General features: G+C 59.5%; 1 protein-coding gene across 6 annotated transcripts in view; it reads left to right on the forward strand.

The window, feature by feature from the left end:
• SEPTIN9 (septin 9) overlaps window positions 1–2,613 on the forward strand; it is a 124,835-nt gene extending 122,222 nt beyond the window's left edge. For all 6 annotated transcript variants that reach the window (XM_059671367.1, XM_059671365.1, XM_059671366.1 and 3 more), the window contains 2 exons: window positions 717–768; window positions 954–2,613. In XM_059671367.1, coding sequence (XP_059527350.1) covers window positions 717–768; window positions 954–1,083 — 182 coding nt within the window. In that variant the 3' untranslated portion in view covers window positions 1,084–2,613. The remainder of the gene's footprint in view (window positions 1–716; window positions 769–953) is intronic.
• Window positions 2,614–25,204: the final 22,591 nt, after the last annotated feature.

The raw sequence follows: 25,204 nt of genomic DNA on the forward strand, positions 1-25,204 counted from the left end.
ACGTCCTCTGCTGCCCCCTGGTGGTCGGCTCGGCCCTGCAGGCAGCTGGAGTGGAGGGCGAGGCTGGTTCCCTGCCGGGCTCCCTATGTCCCTGTTCCTGCCGCTGTGCGTTGGTGGTGCCACCAGCTCGCGCTGAGGGTCCTCAGGAAGCAGCCCCGTCCGGGGGACTATGGGGTGGTGGTGAGGTGGCAGGCCTGCACCCCACAGCTTCTGGGAGGACCCAGCTTAGAGCCGCCCGCTGTGCTCGCCCTGGGCCAGCGGGTGCGCCCCCCGTACTGTCCTTTGTCCTCCCACCATCCGGGCATTTACCCTTGAAAAGCGCCCACGTGTGGTCCAGAGGCAGGCGGGTGTGACGGCTCACAGGTAGCTCACTCCATCCTCACGTCCCGAGAGCTGGGCGGCGTCCTTATGCCCATTTTCCAGAGGCGGAAACCGAGGGTCAGAGAGGCTGTTTCCTAGCCTGGTTCCTGTGCCATCTCCTTGCTCTTCCAGAACCTTCTGGGGAGCAGGAGCCGAGCCAGTCCCGTCACCTGTATCCGCAGCGCCGGCTGCCTGTGAGGTGCCAGTGCTCACCTGCGGAGCAGCGACTCCCTCTCCCCGCCCACCTGCCCCCACCTGCCCGGGTTCCTCTGGGCGCCGAGCCGCTGGGGGCGGGGCGGGCAGGGCTGGGGGAGGGGCTTCGGGCGGCGTTAAAGCCCCTCGTCTTCCCTCCTCAGTTGAGAACATCATGCACTGTGAGTTCGCTTACCTGCGGGACCTCCTCATCAGGTGAGACCTGGGGGGGGGGGGGACCAAATCGGGGTGTGGGCGGTGGGCCAGGGCACTAATCCCCCTCCCCAGCAGCCGAGCAGTGGGGTGGGGGCGGGGGAGTGTGGGGGGGCGGGGTGGAGGGTCAGCGCCCGCCTCTGCGCCCTGCACCCGGCGGCCCTGCCACTGGCCTCTCCCTGCGCCAGGACGCACATGCAGAACATCAAGGACATCACCAGCAGCATCCACTTCGAGGCCTACCGCGTGAAGCGCCTGCACGAGAGCAACATGGCCAACGGCGTGGAGGACCAGGAGCCGGGCGCCCAGGAGATGTAGACGCCGCTGCCCCTAGACCCAGCGCCCAGCCCCCCACGCCCTCTCCCAGCCCCAGCCCGCCCCTCGCCCCGTTCGTTTTATATCCTCCCCTCCGTTCGGCATCGCTCTCCGCCCCTCCCCACGATGCCAGGACCGACACCGAGTGCCCCCGAGTATGATTGTTACTGGCCCACCCACGGGGGCCGGGCGTGGAGGCCGGCGCTCTGGCTGCCCCTGAGGTCCAGGGACGCTGGACCCCAGGCCTCCTGCTCTTGCTCTTGGTCCCCCCACCCCCGTGCCCCCACTGCCTCAGCCCCGGGAGCCTGGGGGGCGTGCCCAGGAGGGGTGGAGCCCCTTGCTGCCTCCACCCCCTGACATGGCGTGGCCATAACTCAGACCACATAACTCAGAGAGCCCCTGACCCCTGTACCCCCACCGGGAGACTAGTTAATTCCACGAGACGCAAGTTGCCAATTGCTTAGACGTGGCGAGCCCGTTGGCTGCCGCCCGCCCACCCACCTGCGAGCCCGCCCTGGAGCAGGAAGTGCCTTTACCCAGCCGCCCCCTGAGCCCACACTCCCACGGTCCCCTCAGACGGGAGCGGAGACGGGTTGGAGAGGGAGGTGTGTCCTCGTCGCCCTGTGGTGCCCCTGTCGTCCCCACTGGCTGGGATTTGATTGAGGATTCAAAGGAGGAAAAGATGCACCCCCCGCCCCCCAAATTTTAGGAAGGTCAAGCAAGTGAGCCTGGTGGGGAGCTGAGTGAGGAAGTGATGGCCAGTGCCCAGGAAGGGGCCTCTGGACCATGGCTGGGCTGCTCAGTGGCCCAAGGGGCCTTGGTCCCTGCGCCCCCCGCCTGTGGGCCGAGCAAGTGTGCAGGTCTGTCTGTCTGTCTGTCTGGACACCCATTTGGCCCTGGTGCTCTGGTTAAATGAAGGCCCAGGCCACCCCAGGTGCCCGCTCAGCCCCCCTGGCCACGCCCTTGCTGGCTGGGAGATGGGAGACCTTGACTCTGTGGCCCTGAGTGTGCCTGGGGCCTGCACCCCAGGACCCATTGTAAAGACCCCCCCAAGAGGGGAAGGCCAGGATTTCCCACCAGCACGGCCCCGGGACCCCCATGCTCCCTCAGCCCCTCTCCACAGGGGACCAGCAGGGACCGCGCCTGCGTGCGCAGCGGGCTTCCTCCTGCCTCGGGATGGGTGCGGGGCGCCTGCAGACCGCAGGGGAGCAGCGAGAGATGTGGGGTGCAGACAGACCCGGCGTTGGCTCCCCGGTCACCAGAGGAGGACCCCTCGGTGAAACAGTTTACTTACCGACTTGCCATGTTTTTGCCAAAACCGCGATGTTGAAGGACGTGTCCGCTTCCAGCGTCAGCGTGAGGTGGGGCACCTCCCGGGCCCCCGCCGCCTCCGCCCCGAGCCCGAGACCCTCCCTCACGGGGATGCGTTCCGCAGTGGCCTTTCGCTAGGTGCCTCCTGAGAATCCGCCTCTTTTTGTATAAATAACGAAGTGTTGGAAATGTATTTCCTGAAATAAATGTTCCAAATGCAAACCTGGGAGGCTCCGGGTGGGTCCTTCCCGGACGGCTGGGGCGCGGGGCGCGGGCCCCGGAAGGGTGAGCAGTGCGCCTGCGGGGAGCTCTTTGCTCCTTCGGGGCCTTAGAAGCCCTCATTTGCGGGGATGACTGAAGAGCGAACAGCAGCCGGGCGGGTGGCCCATCGGTTCAGGGTCCACCTGTGAGCCCGGAGGCCATGGTTCACTCGGTCAGGGCACCGGCCCAGGCTGCAGGCTCAGTCCGTGTGGGGCAGCCGATCAATGATCCTCTCACCATTGATGTTTCTCTCTCCCTCTCTTCCTCTCTGAATCACAAAAAATACATTAAAAAAAAAAAAGCGAACAGCCAACCTATTTAAGGTAAAGGAGCCTTTGTGAGGTCTCCGTGGGGAGGAGCTGGGGGTGTTCGCCCTCGGAAAGAAGTTGTTCTTGAAATTTGACGCCCAGGAACTGGCCCGCGTTTGCGGTGACTTGGTGCCCATGTCGTGTTCCGGGAGAACTGGGCTCCCCGGAGATGGGGCCAGCGGCCGCCCCACTGCCTTTCTCTGCACCTGCGCTGGGCACACCTGGTCCTGTGCCTGGGGCTCCCCGCTGGGCGGCAGGGTCCAAACAGCAAGAGAAATAGAACCACAGGCTCTGCACCCCATTCCCTCCACTGGTCCCTCGGCCAGCCCACGCGTCTCCCTTCCCTCTGCCAGGCCTTGTTTGTTAGCAGTCGGCTGGTTTCAGGGGACACCAGGCCTCCGGGCCCGGGCCGCCCTCCTGGGGTCGGGAGCCTTGTCCAGCTGCCCAGCAGCGACTCCTCCGGGGCCTCAGAGAAGCTACTGTGGAACAGAGCCCCTCGGAAAAGGCGTCTTCCCTCCTGGCTGGAGAAGACGCTGTAATGACTGAGGATCAAGAGTATAAATAATTACAGCTGCCCAGCACGCGGGCCTGAACCATCTGGATTCAAAAACTAAATATTGGAGAGTTGTCGTGCGAGGGAGCCGCTGCACATTGCCTCCCCCCCTGCTCCCCCCTCCCAGCCTCTCCACCTCCCCCCCGCCCCGCCAGCCTCTCCACCTCCCCCCCTCCCCCAGCCTCTCCACCTCCCCATGAGTAACTTCATCAGCGTCTGTCCCAGGAAGGGCTGCGTGGGGTGTGCACACGTGAGACTCCGATACACATGCATGACCTCAAGGCACACGATGTGGGGGTGCACAGGGCCCTCACAGCCATGGGCGGGCCTTGGGTTTGGGGACGGGCCCTGGGGGAGGACGGCAGAGGATGCCAACATTGCAACTGTACCGAGACAGGCTGTGAGCTGTGCCCTCTGCTGCCACGCTGGCAGGATCACAGCCAGTGTTGTGACACCCAGCGTTGCAAAACCCAGTAATGAAAAGCAGAGCTGCCCTTCCAACACGTCAGCATGGGCAGAGGCGAGCCCCGGACCGTCTGCAAACTCTGCTTACGCTCCGCTCGGCGAGTCAGCCCCGAGGAGGGCAGAGGAACTCAGCGCCAGGCTCCCTGAGTCTTCTCCTCTGACCTTGATTTTCCTAAAGGCTGAGGCTCTGGGAGGTGCATGCTTCCCCCCCTCCCACCACCACTCGCCCTTAGTGTTTTGCAGGTCCGTGGACCAGGTTCATTTGCAAAGATCATCAAAGGGCAGTGAGTCCTGGTCCTTCCACTTACCAGGTGGGTGACTTTGGGTGATGTATGTAGTTCCCTGCCTCAGTTTCTCCATTTGTAAAGTGATGGTAAACTACCTAACACATGGGACTGTTGTGATTAAGTGACTGGGTTCCTGTGAAGCACTTACAGTCATATCTGGTGAGTAATGACAGTTCCACGGATGTTAGCCATCATCATCACCACCATCATTATCACCATCACCACCACCACCATCATCATCATCACCACCATCATTATCACCATCACCACCACCACCACCATCATCATCACCACCATCATTATCACCATCACCACCACCACCATCATCATCACCACCATCATCTTCATCCCCATCACCACTGTCACCACCACCATCACCACTATCATCATCCCCATCACCACCATCATCACCATCACCACCACCATCATCACCACCATCATTATCACCATCACCATCATCACCACCATCATTATCACCATCACCACCATCATCTTCATCCCCATCACCACCACCATCACCATTATCATCATCCCCATCACCACCATCATCACCACCATCATTATCACTATCACCATCATCATATCACCATCATTATCACCATCATCATCACCATCATGACCATCACCACCACCATCATCTTCATCACCATCATCTTCATCCCCATCACCACCGTCACGACCACCATCACCACTATCATCATCCCCATCACCACCATCATCACCATCATCATTATCACTATCACCATCATCATCACTATCACCATCATCATCACTATCACCATCACCATCATCACCATCACCACCATCATCTTCATCCCCATCACCACCATCATCACCAACATCCTGAAGCTAAAAGAAAGAAAAAGATTCTGCTTTAGCCTCATCTTGCTCCGTGGCCCTGGGCCAAAAGGAACAAACACTAACCAGAAGGTTGAGGGCAGAGCTGACATAAAAGCAGCAGCTGAGTGTTGCGCAGCCCCTTCTGCCGCACTCTGCTGTCCGGGCCTGTTCACACGCGCTGCCTGCCTTTCCCACTAGGTCCTTTAATGCCTTTAATGTCTCAGCTGTCTGGGGGTCTACTTCTATTGATGATTTTTCTCTTGACTGTGGGTCCCATTTTCCTGCTTTGCATGTCTTACAATGATTTTATTTACCTCAAATGTGTATAGAAAAACTGGTGCGTAAAATAAATACATTTCTCTTGGAGAAACAACATGCTCCCTCTTCCTTTGGGCCATTCACGGGCGGGGCTGTCGCTCTAAATGCAGGTGAGCTGGGTCAGGCTTTGATTCACTTCACCACAGCCGGCGGGGTCACGGGGTCAGGTGCTCGGAGAGCAGAGGCCAGCATGAGAAACGTAATGTGTGTGTCTATGCAAAAGGCAGGTGGTACACGCCTGTGCGTAGCTGGCCTGCCCGGAGGCATGGAGGGTGTGAACCGGCGTGTGTGTGGAGGGTGGGAGCTACAGGACAGGGACCACCAGTGTGCAGAGGTGGGAGGTAATTCTCACCGACGAGGCACGTGCTCTCGGAGCTGCAGGTGCTGCAGCTGCGAACGGTGCAAATAAGGAGGAACGGCAGCCTGGTGAAGGCCCTCTCCACGAGTCCAGTGACTGGCACAGCCCACTGCGCTTCCGCACGTTGGGAAAATGCTACCATCCCGGCTACCCAATCACCTGCGCTTTGGTTCTCCGGGGGAATCCGCCAGATCTCGGCTCCCAGCCTCACCTGCAAGGGCGGGCTCCCTTGGCCCCACTCAGCTCCGGGCCAGGCTTTCCACGGAGCTTGTGGGCTCTTGTCAGCTCAGCACAGCCTCGGAGAACCGGGAGCGGAGGGGGCGTGCGTCTGATAAAGTCGGAGCTCTGCAATTTAGCAATTACTGTAACCCACACTTGTAATTTAGGGAGGTTCCCGGAGTTCTTCGTTCTCTCTCTCTCTCTCTCTCTCTCTCTCTCTCTCTCTCTCTTAAAAACGACGCAGCGTCACTAGCTTTGTCTGAATGCTCGAAGGCTGGCATTTACCCCACCCCCACCCCCAGCCCTCCAGCCAGCTGCGGAGCGCGGGAAAGTGTGAGGACCGACCGAGACCCGTGGTTCCTCTGGCCGGCGCTCTAACCACTGAGCCAGTCGGCCAGGGCACTTGCTCTCTTCCTGAGCGGCCATTTTGCTCCCGGCTTTGCCTTTTTCTTCCGAAGTGCCGGGCACGCGTGGGACAGTTCTCTGGAAAGAACACCGAGGGGCCGAGGACTGACATGTCTCGGAAGGAGGCGGGTCCCGGGACCGCCCGCAATTGTCTGGAGGACGCGGTGTCCCCGCGCCGATGGATGGACAGTTGTTTTCCTCCGAGGAAGCCCCGCAGACGTTCGCAAGGACGCCAGCCCCGAGTCAGAGCAGCCGGGTGAACTGAGAAGCGAGGGAGGCCACCCTGGCTGTGGGGGTGACTCAGGGAGCTGATACGGGGCGACTTCCATGCGGCAGCGGGCACCGCCTGCTTCTCTCAGCCAATCCTCCCGCAACCCTGTAGAGCCCCAGGATTGTTCCCATTTTGCAGATAGGGAAACTGAGGTTCCTCTCAAGTGCCCGAGCTCACAAAGCCCAGGCTATCGAGCCACTGAGCCTGTAGGCCACACTCTACTGCCTTCCAGAAAAAGCCGGCAGCCTCGGAAGGCCAGTTCCCGATCTCTAGGCTCCCGGAGCCCTTACGTGACCTTGAGCTCCAACCAGCAATTCCCCGCGATGCAGTACAGCTGTGCGGGTCCGCGTGGGGGACGAGCTGCTTCCTCCTGAGGGTGGAACAGAGCCCAGGGGCACTGGGTCCCTGTGCCGCAGGAAGGCTGGGCCTCCTGGAGGGGGTGGGTCACCTGGAGGGTGGGTGGGTGGGTCATGTGGAGGGTGTGTGGGTAGGTCACGTGGAGGGGCTGGGTCACGTGGAGGGTGGGTGGGTGGGTCATGTGGAGGGTTGGTGGGTAGGTCACATGGAGGGTGGGTGGGTCACGTGGAGGGTGGGTGAATCACGTGGAGGGGCTGGGTCACGTGGAGGGTGGGCGGGTCACGTGGAGGAGGCTGGGTCACGTGGAGGAGGCTGGGTCACGTGGAGGGTGGGTGAATCACGTGGAGGGGCTGGGTCACGTGGAGGGGCTGGGTCACGTGGAGGGGCTGGGTCACGTGGAGGTGGGCGGGTCACCTGGGTGGGTCACGGGGCTGGAGGAGGTGGGAGCCCGCCTCCCCCTCCTGGTCTCCAGCAGCTTTCAGCCTCGGGAGGTAAGGCTGCCGCTCTCTGCGGCCGCGCCTGCCAAGGGGAACTGGTTTGCGAGGACGGGGATGAGGACTCACGTGACTTTAAGGTAAAAATCTCGGGTCTGGAGAGCGTGTCCGTGACAGCCCGTGAGGCCTCGGGGACCCCGGTGGAGCCCTGAACGGGGCGCTGAGCTGCGCGCTGACCCCTGACCCCTGACCCCTGACCCGGGAAGCACCCGAGGGACCCATTAGACGCCCGCGCCGTGGGCGGGGCTCATTTGCATAAACTCGGGTCCCGGGAAATGGGTCCCAAAGGCCGCCTGTTCTCTGCTGGATGAACCGTCCCCGTTCTCGCCTGAGCGGTCAGGTCAGCTCCTGCGGCGGCCGGGCAAGCTGCTGCCGGGCCCAGCCAGGCCCCGCATGGCCGCCCTCCTGGGGCGCTGCCCTCCCCGCACCACCTGGCACCCCCACCCGTCATTGCTGCCTCCCCGGCTCCAGCACCAAGGACAGGGGCTTCGCATTGTGTTGTCGCCGTCGTCCAGCCAGTGCCTGGTGCACAGTGGGCGCTGCTGGCTCAGGGCCAAGGCATTTCCTTACGACGCCAGGCTGCCCCCCGGGAGCCAGACCGTGTATGAGGGCCCTCGGGGCCATGCAGGAGAAGGCTGGCCAGGGCCGTTTCTGTGGCTCTGCCCGTTACATCCCTCTGCTGGGGTCTGGGCCCGCCCCTGAGGAGCTTACAGCTGAGCTGGGGGGAGAGGATGCAAGACAGGACAGATTATTTTTATTTTTGGAAAGCTGAGCGTGGCAAGCCAGCATCCCCGGAGGCTGCGGGGTAGGCAGGGGGCGGAGCATGCCTCCTCCATGCGGAGTCGCTGAAGGGTTCCAGGAAAGGCTTAGCTCGGCACCCCTTTTGTATGTTAATATTCTGCAGAGGTTCTGAGGCGCTGAGGTTAGGGTTTGGAGAGAAGCACGTGTTGAAATGTCAGACGACATGTTGGAGCGAAAGACAGCAAGTGGGACCTTTCCCGGTCACGCCAGAGGGGCTGGCTTTCGGGGCCCTGGCGGGGTGTCTCCGGGCCTGGGCAATGCGTTTGCTCAGAACACGTTCATGGTAGGCCGCGTGCCCGTCTGTCTCCCGTTCCATAGCTGATGGTGCGACCAGCTGCCGGAATTCGTGACGTAAGTGGCACGCAGGTGACAGGGTCTCAGGTGCTACCTGTGTTCCAGGGAGCTTGACAGAAGGTGCTACAGGGGTGGGCAAACTTTTTGACTCAAGGGCCACAATGGGTTCTTAAACTGGACCGGAGGCCGGAACAAAAGCATGGATGGAGTGTTTGTGTGAACTAATATAAATTCAAAGTAAACATCATTACATAAAAGGGTACGGTCTTTTTTTTTTTTTTTTTTTTTTTAGTTTTATTCATTTCAAACGGGCCGGATCCGGCCCGCGGGCCGTAGTTTGCCCACGGCTGTAGAATGTCCAACGAGGAGCAGAGGCCCCCCCGCCCCCCCCCCCCCCAAGCTGGAGGAGCATGTAGACAGAGCCTCCAGTGAGGAGGAGAACGCAGCCGGCCCGCCTGGGAACCTGAAGTCACAAGCTTACCTGTCCCCAAACTCTCACCTCCTCCCGGGGAATCCGAAGCCCCGAAGGAACTGGGGCAGTTGCGCCGAGTGGCCACGGGGTGGCAGTGTGGACCCACATCCCTGCGTTAGATGCTCCTGAGGCCCGGTGCAGGCTGGGAGCTGGGGCGGGAGCCAGGAGGGTTCCCCCTTAATTGAATCCACCTGTCAGCACCGAGCCGTGCACACGTGTCTGCGTTGGTCTCGGGCTGGGCAGCTCCCCGTGCACGGAGTCTTCGGGGCGCCTATTCGCTGGGCTGGGAACACGCTGATAAAAAGTTAATTTCCAGTTGCTGTTGCTCGCTAATTGGATGAACACGAAAGCAATTAAATATTAAAACATACAAACAAATGACTAAGTCACTGTAATTAGTCAAAGTTTGATCACTGTCATATTTATTTAAGAAGAGGTGATACGTCTCAGCAGGTGACATTTGGTGTCTTTGGAGAGTGCGGAATCATGTGCGGAGAATTTAAACCCTGTTGTAAATCAGCTCTGATGACGGAAATGACAGCCACATGTTGAAACGAGAATTAGTCCACAGCAAGGGATATTAATTAACTCCTTCTCTGAAGGCTTTTGGCACAGAGTGGCATTTTAAAAAAAACACGAAGAGGCCGCGACCAGTGCTATGCCACGGGAGGGCCGGTGCCTGTTATAATTTTTACTAGAGGCCCCGTGCACGAGATCAGTGCAAGGGGCTCAGCCCCCGCAGCCCCGGCTTTGTCTGGACGGTCGCTCTGCTGTTTGGTCTAAGTAGCACGTTAGCTCTTTATTATATAGGATAATCCACCTTATTACTTACAGCTGGAATTTCTTCCACAGCCAAGCGCAGCCAATAATCACCTGCTGTACAATGAGGTTAAACAATAATTTATTTAAAGGTATTTTTATTGATTTCAGAGAGGAAGGAAGAGGGAGCATGAGATAGAAGCATCAATGATGAGAGAGAATCATGGACCGGCTGCCTCCTGCACGCCCCACACTGGGGGTGGAGCCCACAACCAGGGCATGTGCCCTGACCGGGAATCCAACCCTGACCTCCTGGCTCATAGGTCGACGCTCAGCCACTGAACCACTGGCTGGGCTAAACAGTTCTTTCCCGGGAGCCATGAGATTCAGATAGAAATGAGCAGACTACAGGATGCCCTTCGGAAAGCACGGGCATTTGATGGGCAGTGGCTTGATCTCGTGCAGGTGGGACTCAGGGAGAAGGTACAGAGAGTGAGTGACAGAGCTTGGAGCTCGGGGCGGGAGAGACCACGCCAACCGCCTCGCCTAACCCCAGGCCCGGGATCTGCCCAGGTCACGGGCCTCCCGGGCAGAGGCATGTCCCGCCTGAGCCCAGGTCCGGTCAGTGGAGTTTCCAGGACAGGCCTCCCCGAGTTCTGAAATGGAAACCGCTGAGGACACAGGTGTGCCCCGTCCCATGGCAGAAGCTGCTGTGATAGGCCGCGCGGGGCCTGCTGTCTGCCCCAGGGGCTACCCCCCCCCCCCCCGCCAACGGAGCCGAGGTGGCCACACCCGAGGGCGGCCTGCGGTCCCCACCTGCCTCCCCGGCCTCGGCCCGGAAAGTGTAGATGTCACTGAGACGCCCGTGTATCCCCCCAGCAACTCTGAGGACCTCTGGGAGCCACGGGCTCAACCCTTTGAGGATGGGAGCCGGGCCAGGGGACTTCCCGTGCTCGCCCTCCCAGGAAGCATGGTCACAATGACCGTCTAGGTGTGTGGGCACCGTCTGCGACCGAGTCCTGGGCACTTGCTGGGGTAGCCATCAGCCCAGGCAGCCACACCAGGCCACAGGCCGTTCCCTTGGCTCCTTGGGTTGGTGATGGACAACTGCATCAGCCAATCAAGGGCTCGGAACGGCCCCGCACCCACCCCCTCAGGGTGGTTCTGTGGGTGGGGTCCAAACCCTGCCTTTTTCAAAGATCTGCGGTTGAGTGGCCCTGGCCCTGACCCTCCACAGGTGTCCCTATGAGCCCCCCGCCCCCTGGCTGTGAGGACTTGGCACCTGAAACCTGGGTTTTCAGAGGACACTTCCTCCTAGTCCTGTCTCTGTTTCTGTCAGTTTTCCCACAACTAGTTTCAGGGTTAGGGGCGCATGTGCTGGGGCGGGGGGTGGGGGGGTGGGGGGGCGGAGCCGGCTCGCCTGGAGGCCAGGGCACGGAGGGCACTGCAGGGGGCGCTGCCGGAGGGTGCCCCCTGCACCTGGTCCAGGTGAGTTTCCTGGCGGGCGTTTCGCTGTGATGCTGCACCAGACGCAATGCGGGGTCCGTGCCTGCCCCCGCCCCCCACCCCCGCCCCTCCCACCAGCAGAACCTGGTGGCTGGTACCCCCACCCCCCTGGTCTGCAAGGCTGACCCAGTGCCTGACGCTGGGGTCCAGGAGCCCAGGCGGAGCTATCAGGGTCTCCTGCAGCCTCTCCTCCCTCCTGGCTGCCCCTGCACCTGTCCGCCCTCAGGTCTCCGTCAGCATGCTCATCCCCCGCTCACCGCCACCTGAAACGCACCCCGAGCTTTCCCGGACCTGTCACCCCAGCGCCTCCTCCATCAGCCTGTCCCTCCCTGCCCATGAGACGCGGCCAGTGTCAGGCGCCGGTAGGCTGGGCAGGGCTCCGCTCGCAGAGAATCTGCCTTGGGCCCTGCACCACCCCTCCCCCCCCCCCCCGCCAGGTTGTTCTGTGGGGAGGGTTCTAGGCCCTGCCTTTTCCAAGATCTGCAGTTGATCTGATGGCAGCCAGGCTGAGGACGTTAGGGAAGGTTCTGGAAAAGCATTGGCCGGCTCACTGGCTAGCACAGTCCATGGGCCACAGCACGGAGGAGCAGAGCTGGTGGTGGAGGGAGGGGAGAGGAGGGGAGAGCTGTCCTTTGTGTACCCGATGTAGCAGCCGCTGTTAAAAATAGACCCGTCCTTACAGAGCCTCAAATGGCTCCCACCAAGTGCCCATTAGCTCATCAGAGCGGTGATTCCAAATTGATTATTTCGAGTGGAAGACGTAATAACATGTTCGCGTGGAAAGTAATTAGCAGTGGAGTGGGCCCGGGGCGGCGGGTCCCTGCGGGGAGGGCGGGAGAGGGTGGGCTCAGAGGGTGAGCTTCTGGCTTTCCGGGGAGCAGGGGGGAGGGGGGGAGTGGGAGAGGGTGGGGGTGTCTCTGTCCTGCGGCCCTGGGCCTCAGGGGGCGCTCCCAGCCACGGTGCAGGCGGCACTGGTGTTTGGCCTTGGGCAAGTGGGCGGTGACAGGCTGGGCTCCCGGGGGCCTGGCTCCATGACGGGCATTTCTCACTGGCTGGGGGGGCAGCTGCCACGCACCTCACGCTGTTTCCTTGGAAACCAAATTGCCTTTGCAGCATTCTGCAGTGCCATATGCACACTTGTACATGCACATACACTCACGCACATACACACACATATACACGCTCACACATACATACATACTCATTCACACACGCTTGTACACACATATACACATGCATACGCACGTATACACATACACTCACACATATACATACTCATTCACACACACTCATGCATACCCACTCACACACATACACACACACTCACACTCACACAGAGTCCCTGTGTTCATCTGCGACATGTGTGGCTGCTGTGAGCGACGCTGTGTGAACGTGGGGGCGTCACGGGGGCTCCAAGGAGAGACCCAGCGGTGGGACTGGCTGTGTTTGGGCTGTTTTGGGCGGATCCCTCCCGAGAGGAGGGCGGAGGGAGGGAACCAGTCAGGAGGCCGGGCAGCTGGTGGGGGCTGGGCAGGGGGTCACCCTGCTCCCCTGGACTGGCCCCTCGGGGTGTGCCGGGGCCCAGGGGGCTGTGGGCTCACATGGGCAGGTTCTCCTGGCCTCCTCCCGGAGCAGCTCAGGGCGCATAGTAGGCCTGGTATACACCTCAGGGGACCCGGACCGGAAAAAGCTCCTCGACCCCTCCTTCCCTCTCTCTGCCCCCCCCCTCCCCGACCCCGCGGGCGCGCAGTGTAACCGAGGTGGAGAAGGGGTGAACCTGGGCGCAGGAGGGTCCAGACCTTCGTTTCCAGAAACGTGAGCGGCTCCGGGACCCGCCCAGCGGGAGCCTCACCCGGGGGGGCAGGGGCTGCGCGGGGGCCGGGCTGCCGGGGCCCTGGCTGGTGAGATAGCGGCTGATAGAAGGCGGCGTGTGGCCTCCGCGCGCTTGATGGCTGCGCTCAGGTGGGCCCCGTGGCCGTAAATCTCCTTATCTCGGGCTTTTCCAATTACAGCCTCAGGACAGCGGCTCCGAAAGGTCAGGGAGATGGAGCCTCGCGGGAGGGAGTGACTTATGGCAGGGGTGGGGGGTGGGGCGGGGAGCGGTAGTTTGATGCACGAGTGGGACACGGGGGATAAGTGAGCGTCAAAGGTCCGGGAGGATGGATGGCGCCTCGGCCGGTGACGACCGCCCCTCCTCTGGGTGTTTGCGTGGGAATGACTGGTTCTTTCCAGTGTTTCACCCCCGGCTCGGAGCGGCCGTGGTTAGTGTTGGCATCTCCGAAGGCGGGATGTCCCACCAGCTGGTCGGGGCCTCACTCCCCCGAGTGCAGGGGTAGGACCCGTGGTTTTGGGGGGTTTTGAGACCCGGGGCGGTCCCCAGCCTCCTCCCCGCGGCCCCTGGCGCTGAGCAGCCCCGGCATCCCGGGCCCTGGGCGCCGCGGAACCGGCCCCTGCGGCCGCGTGTGGGCAGCTGCTCCCCAAGGCCCCCCTGGCTAAGCTTCCCTGAGGAGGGCCGGTCCCCCTGGGCGCTGCGCCCCTAATCCGAGGGCGGCCAGGCTGGTGCCCTGGCGCTGGTGCCCGCGCTCTGTCCATTTTCCAGGGATGGGGAGCCGATGGGCGTGTCTGGCTGCTGCCCTGTGGCTGCCTCGATGGTTCCCAAAGTGGGTCCCCGACAGCAGCAGAAGCAGCGTGTTGCCCGGGGACTTGTTGCCTGTGTGAGTTTGGGGGCCCCACCCCTGCCTTGCTGAGTCAGGACCTGGAGGCGGGCTCAGCCCCCAGGTGATGCTGAGGCCCATCCAGTGGGAGAACCCTGGCACAAAGGCAGCGACCAGGGCCTGCCCCCACCCCCGCACGCACCCGCCAGTATTCGTAGGTGCCCCGTGCAAGGTGTTGGGTGAATGGAGCTGGGAAACAGTCTTGGGATGGACCTGGCCTTCCCACTGGGGCCTCAGCTGTCCTCCCCCACCTGCCTGCTCGCCACGCTCTGGGTGTGCAGTGAGGGTGTGCATGGTGAGGGTGTGCACGGTGAGGTGTGCACGGTGGGGGTGTGCACGGTGAGGTGTGCACGGTGGGGGTGTGCACAGTGAGGGTGTGCATGGTGAGGGTGTGCACAGTGAGGGTGTGCACGGTGAGGGTGTGCACGGTGAGGGTGTGCATGGTGAGGGTGTGCACGGTGAAGGTGTGCACGGTGAGGTGTGCACGGTGGGGGTGTGCACGGTGAGGTGTGCACGGTGGGGGTGTGCACGGTGAGGTGTGCATGGTGGGGGTGTGCACGATGAGGTGTGCACGGTGGGGGTGTGCGTGGTGAGGTGTGCACAGTGAAGGTGTGCATGGTGAGGTGTGCACGGTGGGGGTGTGCGTGATGAGGTGTGCACGGTGGGGGTGTACGTGATGAGGTGTGCGCGGTGGGGGTGTGCATGATGAGGTGTGCGCGGGGGCGAGGGTGGTGGGCATACAGCAGGTGGATTTCCGCACTCGAGGCCCGGATCTGGGAGGGGAGAGCTGGCTGAAGGCTGACTCTTTCTTTCTGACCTAGGTGGTCCCGCCCGTCCCGCTCTCGATGGCCAGGCACGCCTCCCCCTCTGCCCCGGGCTGGGGGCTGGTCCCCACAGACACCCATGAAGTGGGGCACCCAGATATGTCCCCTGTGCCTGCTGAGCTTTGGTGTCAGATCTGCGATATGTTCTGGGCTCGGGGAGCATCTTGAAGGGCCAGCTGGGTTCTGGAAGATTCCATAGGTGTCAAAGTTGGGGGTGGGGGTGGGGGGTGGTCAGAGAGGGATTGTGCCGTTAGTGTGCCTCCTCTGTCTGCTGGCACCGTGACAAAGCTGTGCTGGGGCCTCCCAGCAGCCCTCTGCCCTCCCCACCCCCAGGAAGCCCCGAGTGCCCTCTGTGGGCTGCTGTTCGGGCGGTTCCCCGTGATAACTTAGGGGAGATGGGGCTGGTGGCTTCAGGTGGGCCCTTCCTGCAGGGTGTCACCTGTTAGAGCGCCGTTGCCCTGACAGTGAAGAGAGAAAGAATTTACTTCCTTTAAGAAGTGAGCTTTTATTTTTTTATTTTATTTTTTAAATATATTTTATTGATTTTTTACAGAGAGGAAGAGAGAGGGATAGAGAGTTAGAAACATCGATCAGCTGCCTCCTGCACACCTCCCACTGGGGAGGTGCCCACAACCAAGGTACATGTCCTTGGCCAGAATCGAACCTGGGACCTTTCAGTCCGCAGGCCGACGCTCTATCCACTGAGCCAAACCAGTCAGGGCTAAAAAGTGAGCTTTTAATGCCACAGCACCCAGCTGTCACCCACTCGTGCGGAGGAGCGGGCAATCACGGCGCAGCACGAAGTGAGCGCATCTTCCAGACTTTTCGGTCTGAAGATAAAGTATAACCTGTTTCTGCTCCCCCCCCCCCCCGGCTTATTTTATAAACTTGAGATCCTATCGTATTCTGCTTTTTTCCGGCTAACACCGTAATGCAGCATTTCCCCCATTAGATATAGTCTCCGATGCACGCGCGTGTGTTTCAGAGGCGCCTGCAGCGTGTAATGTGGGTGCGCCGTGTGACGCTTCTTCGGGGAGTGCAGGTGCACCGGGGAATAATGCGGGGTTTTTTCACAGATGGAGTTACACATGTGTTGATATAGATGCGATTTGATATGTGTGCTATTTTGTTGTATTGACAACAAGCTTCAAAACTTCATATGTCAAATTTGCTGAAGGTGTTAACATCATAGATATTTTTATGCTTAAAAATGTCGAATTTCATGCCAAGAAAAAGAGCATTTGTGGGAAGTTTTAATTTATTACTTTATTTTGAAGAAAAGTGCTGCTGAAAGTGATCGTATACTTCGGGAAGCTTATGGTGAACACGCTCCATCTCAAGATACCTGTGAACGCTGGTTTAAACGCTTTAAAAGTGACGGTTTCGATGTGAAAGACAAAGAACGTTCAGGTCAACCGAAAAAGTCTGAAGACCAACAGTTACAAGCATTATTGGATGGAGATGCGTGTCAAACGCAAAAACAACTTGCAGAAAGATGAAACGTTGCTCAGCAAACAATTCCCGATCGTTTACAAGCAATGGGAAAGATTTTAAAGGAAGGAAAATGGGTGCCACATCAGCTGAACGAAAGACAAATGGAAAACCGAAAAGTCATCAGTAAAATGTTGCTTCAACAGCACGAAAGAAAGTCTTTTTTGCATCGAATTGTGACTGGCGACGAAAAGTGGATTTATTTTGAGAATCCCAAATGCACAAATCATGGGTTGATCCAGGTCAACCGTCAACATGGACTGCAAGGCCAAATCGCTTCAGAAAGAAGACAATGCTCTGTGTTTGGCGTATTATGAGCTTCTAAAACCAGGTGAAACAGTTAATACTGATTGTTACTGACAACAAATAATCAATCTGAACCACGCTTTGATCGTGAAACGACCAGAATGGGCCAGAAGACACGGCAAAGTAATTTTGCTTCATGATGACGCACCATCACACACTTCAAAACCAGCTAAAGACACGTGAGAAGATCTTGCCGGGGAAGTATGAACCCACCCGCCGTGTTCACCAGCCCTCGCTCCTTCAGTTTCCCACTTGTTCCGATCGAGGGCACACGCGCTCTCTGAGCAGCACTTCACAACGCACGAAGAATGGAAAATTGGGTCTCTGAATGGTCTGCCTCAAAAGAGAAAAGTTCTATTGGGACGGATCCACCAATTACCTGAAAGATGGGGGAAATGTGTAGCTGGCGATGGACACGACTTTGAATAAAGCACTTTTGATGTTTCTCTTGAAATGATGGTGTTTTCTTTGATGACAAACTCCGCATTATTAGCCGGTCCGCCTGGTAAATGGTTTCCCGTGTCTCTTTCAGGCTGTGGATGTGGCAGCGTGAGATCCCGGCCGGAAGGCAGCGCGGGCGGAGCGGAGGTGAGTTCCCGCGTCGCTGTGCAGGAGGGCGGTGCTGATGGAGAACATGTCTGGGGGGGGAAGGGGTTTGAACTGAGCTTCTGTGTGACACTCGGGGTCCCAGGCAAGACGACTTCCCGGGGGCAGCTGGCAGCGTTTGGCACTTCGAAGGTTGGCGATGAGATGAGCGCAGTAAAGCAGAAGTTCGTGCAAAGCTTCCCGTGAAGGCCCTGGACCGGGGCTGTCACAGGAGGAACTGGGTCCGTGGAGCCGGGCCGGTGGCCTGCCTCCCCCTCGGGGACCCGGAGGGCAGGCCGCTCCTGTGCGGTGACATCCCTGCCCCCATCGCCCCCGCAGCGAGCGGGCGCCTGTGCTGCAGGATGGCCGGGTCCTCCTCTGGGACTGGCCCTTCCCGTAGGCGCGTGGAGGTCCCTCCTCCGTTTAATGGCATTTCCCCGAGGAAACGCGATGCTGGACGAGGGATGCCGGGCCCTGCCGTGCGCGCATTGCCCCCGGCCGGCTCCTTCGATGAGTGTCTGTCTGTGAAGGTCCCCGGTCCATCCTCAGTTGGGCCATTTCTCTCGGCTGAACTTTGAAAGTCTCTTGTCCATGGCGGGTGCCCGTTCCGCATCGGGCGTGTCTTCTGTGACCATTTCCCCAGCCCGCGGCCGGCTCCTCATTCTCTCCCGCCGGCGCGGCAGCTGTCCATTTCCGCGAAGCCACGCTTATCAGTCGTGTCTTTCAGGGGCTTTGGTGTTGTGGTCTGTACTGTTTATTTTGAAATAATTTTAGATTTGTAAAACAGGCACCGCGAGGACAGAGTTCCTGCTTGTTGTTGTTGCTGTTGTTTAAATATATTTTATTGATTTCAGGGAGGAAGGGAGAGGGAGAGAGAGAGAATCATCAATGATGAGAATCACTGATTGGCTGTCCCCTGCACGCCCCACGCTGGGGATGGAGCCCACAACCCGGCCTGTGCCCTGACCGGGAATTGAGCCGTGACCTCCTGGTTCCTAGGTGGAGGCTCAGCCCCTGAGCCGCCCGCGGGGCAGGGTCCTTCCTTTCAGGCTGTCATAGCCCACGTCCTTGGCTGACCCAGAAGGTGGGAACCAGAGGGCAGGGCTCGGCCTCGCTTATCCAGCGGATCCACCAGGGACGCCTGTGCGTCTGGCGGTGCAGGGGCGGGGGAGGGAGGGGCCGCTCAGGGACTGGGTGGGGGGCCTGTCAGTCAAGCTCCCGCCAGCCCAGGCCCCTCCGTGCCTGTGTCCTGGGCACCCAGGGGGCTGCGTGCCACCCGGGCACAGGGGGTGCCTTTAGTCCTGAGGTCCCTTCCGAGCAGCGAGTTACCCAGGACACGCAGCGACCCCCTCGCTCTGTTACCCGCGCTCCCCCGCCCGCGGTGTCCCAGCGCCAACCCGACCCGGAGACGAGGCCCGGGGAGACGCTTTCGAACCCAATGAAGCACTTGCCTCTGCGCCTCTTTACCCCTCGCAGGCCGCCCCCTAAATAATCTCCATCGGAGGTCGGAACCCACCGCGCGTTGCTGAGCTTAACGAGCGGCCCCCGGAGCCCGGACGCAATGCGGTCTGAGCGCTGGCAGCGAGCGGCGCCTCCCGGGTCGGCTCTAAGACAATATTGAACCCGCAATCAGTCACATGTTAAATGCTAATTCAGAGAACCGCTCCACTTAGAGCTTTTAATTAAATCCTCAAATAAACGCGCGGGCTCCGGTCCAGCTGGTCCCGGCCTCGCTGGGAGATAACCGGGATCTACGGACTCATAACCCTAATCTCCCCCCGGGAGGCCGCCGGGCGGCGGCAATTACAGTCCCCGCCCGCCGGGAGCGGCCAGGACCGAATCGGCCTCCTTCCTATCCTCAGACTCCTCTCGCCTCCAAAGTCTACCTCATAAGGAAAGGGGGTTAATGCAGCCACAGATCAAGGAACGCGCTGCACATTCTGAGGGGATCAGGGGGCCGTGGAAATACTCTGCGAATGCCACCCACGGGGGCGGATTTGGGGGGAGGGAATGAAGATGCTCAGAGGCTCCTGTCTCCCGTCCCCCCTCCCCCCCCCCCCGGGCTTCCTGAAGGACCTAATCTAGAAAGTTCGGTCCTTGGGGTCAAGCTTTTGGGGCGTGGAGCGTGTCTGTGAGGGGAAGGGATCCTCGGCCCCGGGAGAGGCCATGCCTTCATCTCAGAGGCAGGTGATGGGGCGCCAGGGCCCCTTGATGGGAAGGTTCTCTCCAGCAGCGACTCCGGGGCGGCCCTGGCTCCTGCTACGCCACCGTCTCTGTCTTGCTTTGATGCTTATCGGATGTGTCGGGGAGGGAGATGCACTTGGACGTGGGTACCACGGCTTGTCCCAGACAACCACAGTCACGTGCTGGCCACGCACCAAAGACAGCCCAGGGCTGGGAGCCACGGCTGGCCTCCCAGCCTCCAGCTGTCCCCTCCCGCCCCCTCCAAGTTCCCTGCCTGTGGCGGCTGTGGGCTGTCCCTCCCCTGGCTGTGGCCCTGGCCTCAGGCACGCTGCTGGGGAGCGGGCGCCAGGAGTGGGGTCCTCGGGCCGCGAGGTCGCTGCGGAGACTGATGGAGAGCGGTGAGCACGCCTGTGCCCTGGCCCGCAGGGGGGTGGCCCGCTTTTCGGGATGACACCCGAGACATTTGGGCGCCCGCGGGAAGGGGCTCCTTGGCACCCGGGCAGCCCTCACTCGGGTCCCTCTCCTGCCTTTGACTGATGGTGCTGGCCCCCTCCAGCAGGTGCGCTCGCTGCCGCCAGGAGCTCAGACGCCACTCAGTGTCAGGGCCAATCAGCGCCCCGCGAGATGGCCGCGGAGCCCACGCCAGCCCGGATGCACGGGCTGCTCATCTTCCTCATAATTCAGTCACGCCTTCCTGTCGGGGGCCGCGCCATGTAGCAGCTAATTATTTCCTTTTAACCGTGATGGGGCTCTTTCCTAATCAATTTCCTGTTTAACACGAATGAAGGGAGGGCGGTGATTAATGAGAGAATAAATCTCGCCCAATAGTCACAAGTGAGCGATCAGTAAAATACGGTGGGCGATTTCCCTTCCTTCTCACGGAGCATGTGCTCCGGGGGTGGGACAGGGCACAGCCGGAAGCCTCTTTCATTGTGAAAAGTGGGAGTCCTTCCAGTGTGAGGAGCTGTTGGTTGGAAGCTAATAGGTGCTCCTGTTTGTCATCTGAAACAGCGTGACTGATGAGTGGAACGTGAATCCGTGCGTCTGATGAGGCGTGCACAGCTGTTGTGTTATGTGGGGAACAGTTTAGAGCAGCGGTTCTCAGCCTTGGCTGCACGTTAGAATCACCTGGGAATCTTGTTAAAATCCTGATTTCTGGGCCTCATCCTCTGGAAATTCTGTTTCTTTGTTACTCGTGTTGTGGCCCCCCACCATCACAAAGAAACAGAATTTCCGGAGGATGAGGCCCAGAAATCAGGATTTTAAAAAGATTCCCAGGTGGTTCTAATGTGCAGCCAAGGCTGAGAACCACCGGATAGAGAGTCTTTTTTGGGGGTGGGGGTCGGGGGGGAGAGAGAGTCTTAAAGACATGGCACTGGCGCTGGGAAGGGTATGCTTGGCCTTTGGAAACCCCAGTTGCCGCACCTGCAAATTCAGCCAACAGCCGGTGAAAAACATTTAAAAAATGTTCCATTGTTGCTGACACGTGCGGTGATGAGCGGGCCTGTATTGAATAGGTCCATACTGGGGTCCAACCCCAGCAGGTCCAGGGGTCCCCAAAGGTATGGACGGAGTCGGCAAAGAAGGAATGACACAGAGACAGCGTTCAGTTGATCAGCAGCCTAGCCAGGATCTCCAGCCAAGTTCTGGTTCGGTTCTCTCACTAGGGTCTCCAGCAAGGTTCTCCAGGTTCTCCAGCCAGGTTTGGTCGCCAGATTCTGTAGCCAGGTTCTTCAGCAAGGTTCTGTCTAGGACAGCCGTGGGCAAACTACGGCCCGTGGGCCAGATCCGGACCGTTTGAAATGAATAAAACTAAAAAAAAAAAAAAGACCGTACCCTTTCATGTAATGATGTTTCCTTTGAATTTATATTAGTTCACACAAACACTCCATCCATGCTTTTGTTCCGGCCCTCCGGTCCAGTTTAAGAACCCATTGTGGCCCTCGAGTCAAAAAGTTTGCCCACCCCTGCTCTAGGATCTCTAGCCAGGTTCTGTAGCCATGTTCTCTCGCTAGGTTCTGTGTAGGTTCTGTGTCTAGGTTCTGTGTCCCGTTGTCTTGTTATATCTGTATTTATACCAGTTGATTCCAATCCTATCAATCTCTATTCCAAAGGTTAGGGCGTTTCTTATTTCCATTCCAGGGAGTAAAGATTATGTAGCTTAAGTGTGATTGTTCGTAAAGTGATTAACTACCCGCCTGGCACTTAGTTAAGGGGTTTTATTCCCTCCCTAACTTCAGGGGAAAATCCCTACCTGGGGAAACAACCTTTCTCGGAGAGGTGACCTTGGTTAAAACGCATAGCGCCAAGAAGGTGAGCAAACATATTAAGAACAGTATGCCATATACGCCAGGTCCCTTGAAACATATGCCATGCAGATGTTTCTTTCCTGCAGCGACTGTGTCAAGCAGCAAGGATGGATCCACTTCCGGCAGGTCCAGACTTTTTCTTGTCACAAATCCCTAAACAACACAGTGTCGCAGCTATTTACCCAGCATTTACATTTTACAGTGTATCAGGTGTTATACCGACCCTCGTGCTGATGTCCAGCACAGGGGAGGATGCGCGTAGGTCATAGGCAAATACGATGTCCGTTTACGTAAGGGACTTGAGCGCCTGTGGATGTTGGTGTTTGTGGGGTGTCCTGGAACCCATCCCCCGTGGATGCAGAGGGACAGTTGTGCATTCAGCGATGGTGCTGCCCCTTACCATGCCACCGTGGGCCTCAGTTTTCCCTTCTCTTAAATGGGTGCAGTGAGTCCCCTCCTTGGAACACTTGGAGGGTGAAGATGCGTAGCATAGTGCTTGACACGTATGTCCCCGTCTCACTCTAATTTTCACGACGTTGAAAGGGGTGTCTTAGCTTGGATCCCTGGGAGCAGGTTTGCACAAAAAGAGTTTGTTAGGCTCTGACTGGTGTTGCTCAGTGGTTAGAGCGCCAGCCCATGGACTGAAGGGTCGAGGGTTCAATTTCCAGTCAAGGGCATGTACCTGAGTTGCAGGTTCAATCCCCAGGCCCGGTTGGGCACAGCCTGGCGTCCCCTCCCTTCCTGTCGCCCCTGGGAGACCACAGCAGGCGGGGCTCACAGTTCTCCATCCTTCTGTCCTTGAGCGAGCGAGCGGGTGGCCTGGTTCCCACCCGACCTTAGATGTTTGAAATAAACACATCCTGTGATTAATTTCCTTTGGTTGGCGGGGGGGGGGGGGGGGGGGGGGGTCAGTGAAAGGTCTCAACATAGTTCTATGAAAACTTCTGAGTGAATGGGGCAGGGGGGGGGGGGGCGGGCAGATTATGAAACCTGCAGAGGAAGCGAGCGTTGCCTGGAAGCCCCTCTGTGGCCTCAGGGAAATGGGGGGGAGAGCGATTCTGCGGAGAAACGGACAGTGGGTTTGTTTTATTTCCTGTTCATGACCTTCGCGGCCAAAGATTGTCCCTGCGAGAGCGGCCTGGGTCCCCGCCTGTCCCCACTGGAAAGCACCTTTGTCTCTGCCCTCGAGGGGGCTCTGGGCCTGGGGGGGGGCAGCACGGCCTCTGCTCGGTCCCCCCACATGCACCCCACACTCGGGGGATTTGACCCGAGCATTTCTCTCTTCTGTCCAAGGAAATTGAAGCTGTGTGTGCGTGTGTGTGCATGTGTGTGCCTGTGTGCGCACGTGTGCATGTGCGCGCGTGTGCATGTGCGTGTGTGTGTGTGTGTGTGTGTGTGTGTGTGTGTGTGTTAAGTGCTCAGCTGTGGAAGATGCTGTTTTGTAAGAGTAACTTGAGATCCAAGTTTCTTCCCCACTTTTCACAGTCCCCCCCTCCCCCCCGCCGGGGGGGGCGTGCCTAAGCGAGCTTGGGGCCCAGCGCTGCGCTCACAGCTGGATGGGGGGCTGACAAGCCCGGAGCAGCCCCGGGGGGCACTCAATTCACCCCCAAACCAGGTGGGCTTCCCAGCCCCGCCCAGCAGCACAGGAAGCTTCCTGGCTCCTGCTGGGTTTGGGGGCTTTGAACGTGGCTGGCGGGGGGGGGGGGGGGGGTGCCTTCTGCGGTCGCCCGTTTAATCTGAGATTTCCTTTTCCCGGGTCTGATTGCTAGAGCTCAGCGGCCTCCCCCTCCCGGGGGAGTTAGATGGCAGCGCGAGAGATTTCAGGCGTGAAAGGGTGACCTTCACTCGAGGTGCCGCTGGGGGCCGGGTTTGCTCTAGAGCTTGTCCCCCCACGACCCGCCCTCTAGCGCAGGGGCAAGAGGAAGGCTGCGTCCTGTTGGGCGGGGCGGGGCTGGGAGGTGCAGGCCCAGCCAGGAGGCCGCCTCCCTCCGGCGTCCCAGGCCTCAGGTTGCCCACCTGCCAAACGGGAGTAATCCCTGCCCCCCGGGGTGCTCCCCCCCTCAGGCAGCAGGCCTGCAGCCTCCAGGTGCCTTGCTCAGCGGTCCCCCTCCTTCAAGGGCCCGTCAGCGGCTCCTCCTCCTGCCTGACCTCATTCACTCCCCTCAGCCTTGGCTCATCCGGCCCCCCTGGCCTCGGGACCCTCTGGGGCCCTCCATTCCACAGCCACGGAGCTCACACCTCGGCACTTCCCATAACTTCTCGCAGGCTCCGTGGTCTTCCTGCAGGAGGCGGCCCCCACCCCCGGGCCCCCCTTGTCCGAGCCTCTGGGTTACCCGCTGGGGAGAGAGCCACGCGGGCCGGACGCGCGTTGGTTCGTGCGAGGCTCTGACCATAGGAGGTCCGTGTTTGTGACCGATTTCTCCTAATGACTTGGCACGAGTTCACAGGCCCCCGTGTTTGTCATTAACTCGGTTCCCCCAGCGATGAGGCCAGGACTCAGTCCAGGGCACACCCCCAGGTCCTGGGCTGGCATCGCCGTGCAGTCCTGGCACTGAGGTCACGGCGGGGCCCAGTCCTGCGGGGCTGTCCCACGTCGGCACCTGCCTGAGGCCTCCCTGGGCTCGCACCGTGGGCTACGAATTTGAGATTCGGCCCCTCGGGCTCCATCGTCCGCTGGGACGGCCGCGGAACTCAGGAACGAGCCCCGTTTTACCGTAAAGGGTGCAAAGCAGAAGCAGCCGCAAGGAGACAGGGTGGGTCTGCAGCGTCCGGACGCCAAGCTCCTGTGCCCTCAGGGCGTGGCCCCTTCCGGCTCATCCGTGTGGCCACCAGGCAGGAAGCTCGCCTGGGCCTGAGCTCAGTTCCCACTGGGATTGACCGGCTCAGACATGTATCAGCAGGGCGTTCAAGGTCAAATCCTTTCTTTTTCTTTTTTAAAAATATTTTTTATTGAATTTCAGAGAGGAAGGGAGAGATAGAAACATCAATGATGAGAGAGAATCATGGATCAGCTGCCTCCTGCACGCCCCACACGGGGGATGGAGCCCGCAACCCCGGCATGTGCCCTGACTGGGAATCGAACCGTGACCTCCTGGGTCATACATAGGTCAACACTTGACCACTGAACCACGCTGGCTGGGCCAAGTCCTGACACTCCTGCCCCCCATCTGCCCCCTGCTCCCCACCTGTGACGTGGGGGTGATCAGGCCTGTGCCCCTTCGACTAAAACAACATTTCCGACTCATTTCCCTCTGCCCCCACCCCACAGCCTCTCTCCACTAATAATAGAATTAATTATTCAAATTTAATTTGTTAGAGGTTTGATGTTTAATTTGAAAACCCTAATGAATGATGAATATTTCATACAGAACACAGTTTAATATCTATTCACTTGGGCTGCACTATGTAAACTGTTTGGTTTCTTAATTCAAT

The sequence above is a fragment of the Myotis daubentonii genome, chromosome 16 (assembly GCF_963259705.1).
Source record: "Myotis daubentonii chromosome 16, mMyoDau2.1, whole genome shotgun sequence".
In the NCBI taxonomy this organism is placed as follows: domain Eukaryota; kingdom Metazoa; phylum Chordata; class Mammalia; order Chiroptera; family Vespertilionidae; genus Myotis; species Myotis daubentonii.